The sequence below is a fragment of the Vidua chalybeata genome, chromosome 1 (genome assembly GCF_026979565.1).
Source record: "Vidua chalybeata isolate OUT-0048 chromosome 1, bVidCha1 merged haplotype, whole genome shotgun sequence".
Taxonomy (NCBI): domain Eukaryota; kingdom Metazoa; phylum Chordata; class Aves; order Passeriformes; family Viduidae; genus Vidua; species Vidua chalybeata.
In genome coordinates this window covers 34,638,398-34,643,211 of record NC_071530.1, presented here as the reverse complement: position 1 = coordinate 34,643,211, position 4,814 = coordinate 34,638,398, and the positions used below count along the sequence as shown (strand labels likewise).

Below are 4,814 nucleotides of genomic sequence, written 5' to 3'. Positions count from 1 at the left end.
GAGCTCGTCTTTCTCCCGCTCACCGCTCCGCCCGCCGCCCCCCTGCCGTCCCCTCCCCGCCCGTCCCCTCCGCCCCTGGGAGAGCCGGCGGAGCAGCCGCTCCGCTCCGCAGCGCGCCCGCCCCCCGCGGCAGCGCCGGCTCCGCCACCGCCGTCCCGCAGCCCGTGGGCCGCGAGGGGCGGCAGAGCCCGGGCGGCGGCCCCGGCAGCGCTCCCGGCCGACCCGGGCGAGCCCATGGTGCCGGGCACAGCGACCTGCAGCCGCCGCCGCCGCCGCGCCTGCCTGCCCGGTGCGGAGCTCAGCCCGGCGCGGAGCAGACGAGGGGCCCATTAGCAGCCGCGGAGGAGGCGGAGGGGATGCCGGAGAGACACAAAGCCAGCGGGGGAAGCAGCCCACGGCTCGTCCCGGGATGGGGCCGCCGCGCCGGGTCCGCCTGATGGTGCTGCCGCGGGTGCTCTGGGGCTCCGTCCCCCTCATCCTCCTGCTGCTGCCCGCGGCCGAGCCCATCTGCCCCGAGCCATGCGACTGCCAGCAGCACCAGCACCTCCTCTGCACCAACCGGGGCCTGCGCTCCGTGCCCAAGACTGCCGAGCCGCAGGATATCCTCACCTACAGCCTCGGGGGCAACTTCATCGCCAACATCTCCGCCTTCGACTTCCACCGCCTGGCAGGGCTCCAGCGCCTGGACCTGCAGTACAACCGGATCCGCTCGCTGCACCCCAAGGCCTTTGAGCGCCTGGAGCGGCTGGAGGAGCTTTACTTGGGCAACAACCTGCTGCCAGCGCTGGCCCCTGGCACGCTCAGCACCCTGGCCAAGCTGCGCATCCTCTACGTGAACGCCAACGAGATCGGCCGTCTCAGCGCTGCCTCCTTCTCTGGCCTCGACAGCCTTGTCAAGCTGCGACTGGATGGCAATGAGCTGGGCTCGCTGGGCGATTCCACTTTCTCAGGGCTGCCAAACTTACTCTATCTGCACCTGGAGTCCAACCGCATCCGCTGGCTGAGTCGGGGTGCTTTCACTGGCCTGGCCAAGTTGCGCTTCCTCGACCTCTCAGGGAACCAGCAGAGCTCCCTTCGCCACCCAGACATCTTTGGGCCGCTGCGCTCCCTTCACACCCTGCTGCTGGCCAGCAACAGCCTGCGGCAGCTGACAGGCGGGCTCTTCCAGCACCTGCCCGGCTTGGCAAAGCTCTCACTCAGCGGCAACCGACTGTCTCACCTGGCCCCGGATGCTTTCAGGGGGCTGGGCTCGCTGAAGGAGCTGCGCCTGGAGGGGAACCTGCTGAGCCACCTACCTGCAACACTACTGGAGCCGCTGGACAGCCTGGAGGCACTGGATCTGAGCCGCAATGCACTGACCGCCCTGCACCCGGCCGCCTTCGGCCGCCTCGGCCGCTTGCGCGAGCTCAGCCTGCGGGACAACGCACTGGCCACGCTCCCCGGGGAGCTCTTCGCCTCCAGCCTGGCCCTCTACCGCCTGGAGCTGGAAGGGAATACCTGGAGCTGCGACTGCCGCCTTCGCGGCCTCAAGCGCTGGCTGGCGGCCTGGCACTCCCAGGGCCGCCTGCTCACCGTCTTCGTGCAGTGCCACCTGCCACCCGCCCTGGCCGGCAAGTACCTCGACTACGTGCAGGATGCCCAGCTGTCGCTGCCGCAGGACGGCGGCCCCTGCCCCGATGGTGCCTCTCCCTCCCCGCCATCCCCCGAGGGACTTGGTGGCAACAACAGTGCAGCGGGGCTGCCCCCAGGGTCACCGCCGGCCGCCTCCACCGCCCGCCTGATGATGGGGGTGCCCATAGCCGCCAGCCCCACGCCGGCACCGCTGCCCAGTGCAGCAGCGTGGCCTCGACGGGCCGGTGCCGCAGGGTTCCCGCCGCTGGTGTCCGACCCGTGCGACTTCAACAAGCTGTTCCTGCACAACCTGTCGGTGGAGGCGGTGGGCTCCAACTGGGTGACGGTGCGCTGGGCCGTACGGCCGCACCGCAGCCCCCGCCTGCTGGGCCCGGCGCGATTCCGCCTCCTCTTCGACCGCTTCGGCGCCGCCGTCAAGTTCCAGCGCTTCGTGTACCTGCCGGAGCGCGGGGAGCCGGCGGCCACGCTGCGGGAGCTCCGCCCGGACACCCCCTACCTCGTCTGCGTCGAGGGCGTCCTGGGCGGCCGCGTGTGCCCGGTGGCGCCGCGGGACCACTGCGCGGGGCTGGTCACCCTGCCCGAGGGCGGCACCGCGGCGGCGGCGGGCGGGCCCCGCGGCCCCGACCAGCAGCTGCTCACGCTGGTGCTGCTGGCGGTGAACGCGCTGCTGCTGCTGGCGGCTCTGGCCGCCTGGGCCGCCCGCCTGCTGCGCAAGAAGGTGCTGGGCCGTCGGCGTCGGAAGGCGGCCCCGGTCCACGTGCGGCAGCTCTACTCCACACGCCGCCCGCTCCGCTCCATGGGCACTGGAGTCTCCGCCGACTTCTCGGGCTTCCAGTCCCACCGGCCACCCCGCGGCGCCGCCGCCTGCGCCCTCAGCGAGGCCGACCTCATCGAGTTCCCCTGTGAGCGCTTCATGGACAGCGGCAGCGGCCGGCACGGCGATGAGCACCTGCTGCAGCGCTTCACCGACTGAGCCCGCCGGGGCCCCGCAGCCGCGACAGCGCGGCGGGGGAAGGCGGACGCCGCTCTGCGAGGGGATGGTGCGGGCCCAGGGGTCGCGGCCTCCGAGGGGATGGTGCGGCTCCGTGGCTGCGTTCAGCCGCCCTTACTGCGGGCCGGGGCTGAGTCTGTCTGTGGGACGGGGTTACTTCTGCCGGCTCCTCACCGTTTTGTCAGGAACGGTCACTAACCCAAGGAAAAGCCCTGACAGGCGGTAACCATGAGGAGCAAACGGCAGGAGCTACTGCCAACAGCAGCCAGCGCCTCCCTTAAGGAAACTCAGAGCTGTTAATTTAAGTGTGCTATTTTACAGGTGGCTTCCTCCGACTGCAGGTTGGGAACAAATTCCAGTGAGCGGCCTGGCCCTGTGTGAGGAGCTTTGAACAGGTTTTTCCAAGGCACCAGCCCTTCCTAATCAAAAATTTGGATCGAGGGTCATCTTTTCATTGAACTGTTTGCAACCAGGGAGTTGTCTGGAGGGCTGGAAATGTAGGGGTGTTTGCTGAATAGTTTGAAGGCTGTGCCGTTTCAACTCAAACGGAATGTGAGGCAATTTAATGTGCACAATTAATGTGCTTTTATAGTTTTCTGTAAACGAGAAACAATAATGCAGCTGGTTAGTTCTACAGGAATATATTGCTGACACCACTAAGAAAAAACTAACAGATTTTTGTAGAATGTTTACAAATGAGCTATTTTAAAATTGTTCTTGAATAAATACTGCTTGGTACTTGTACACATTAATGTGTGCTGTAGTTGTCTGGGTCCATGATGGTCAGCAGATCACTGACCTCACATAATCCACCTTTATTTCTAAATGGGTGGGTGCAGAGGTGAACTATTGATGGATAAAGAATCATTGGTGCCTTACTTCCGAAACAATAATAGGTGAGAATATTTCAGGAATGTGAAACAATCTTTTTCCTAACAGGCAATTCTCTCCCAGCCTTAGCCTACTAAAGTTAGAAGCTTTATGTACCTCACTGTGAAATAAAACATTTTGTGTATTAATCTAGATTATGTGTTTTGTGTAGCTGGGTGAGTAATGCTAGAGTTAAACCCTTATGCAGTAGTATATAATGTTTGTTGTTTTGGTTTGTTGGTTGTTGGTTTTTTTTTTTTTTAATTAGGATTTTGCTTTTGGTTTCAGAGCAATGCTAATCATTTTATGGTCAGTTGCTATCTACTTCTCAGACTTTTTCCTAAATATTTACAGAATGTGGTTCTGTTATTACAAAATACGGTGGTTTAGTTTACATTAATAATTCCCTCTGTGTGGTCTACAAATGAGCTAGTTAAAGAGGTCCAAATCAGGATTGCACTTTAAATGCAAATGTTTTAGATGGAGTTTGGTAAATTGTTGAGACCATTGATAAAACTTCTGTTCCTTTGAATTTAATGTGCAACCTCAGATGAACTCTTGTGGAACTGAATGGCTTGAAGGAAGTGTTAGTGTACTATGGAGACATTTGTCTCAGTATCATGCATTCATTGCTGACCCGAGGTGTTCGTGACTACAAGTTGTTTATTACCATAATTGCAAGTAAGCAATTTGGGGATTTTCTCTTTTTTTTTTTCTTTTCATTTTTTCAGATGAACAAGTGTTTACTAAAGATACCATAGTAACTGGTACCTTTGGTTGGAGTTCAGTGACTGAATAGAGAGAAAAGACTTTATGTTCTGAGGGAGAGAGTGTAGCGATCATTTGCCTTAATCTTTGTCTTTTCCAATGAGAAAGAAAAAATCGAAGTCTTGTTTCTTGGGTCAGTAGCAAGAAATCCTTTTGAATTTCATTTTGACAGGCTGTAGTTTTCATGAATATCAGGGGCCAAACTCTGTTGTCAGTGTACAGATTAAAATTCACTGCAATAGACACCATGTTAAATGGAATTAAAATTGAAGGAATGCAGTATCAAGTTTCATTTTTTGTTAAGAATTTAAAATTTCTGTTCTTTTTGACACCTGGATGCTTTTGGCCATTTATGATTGTGGAGTACACCACTGTTTGTTGTTAGAAATGCAGTGGGATTATTGAGTAAAGCTGTGTATCACACTAACGTTAGCTCTATCACTGGATATTCTTCCAATGGGAGATGCATAGATGCTGTACATGGTCATAGTCAATTGTCAATAAATCCATTTGCTGAAAGAAAATTTGTCTCTTACCTTGTATCTCATCATGC

General features: G+C 57.8%; 1 protein-coding gene across 1 annotated transcript; it reads left to right on the top strand.

The window, feature by feature from the left end:
* The first annotated feature begins 204 nt into the window (after positions 1-204).
* TRIL (TLR4 interactor with leucine rich repeats) lies at positions 205-3,648 on the top strand. Its single transcript, XM_053956820.1, has one exon. The coding sequence runs from the start codon at positions 410-412 to the stop codon at positions 2,603-2,605; it is 2,196 nt and encodes a 731-aa protein (XP_053812795.1). The 5' UTR covers positions 205-409; the 3' UTR covers positions 2,606-3,648.
* Positions 3,649-4,814: the final 1,166 nt, after the last annotated feature.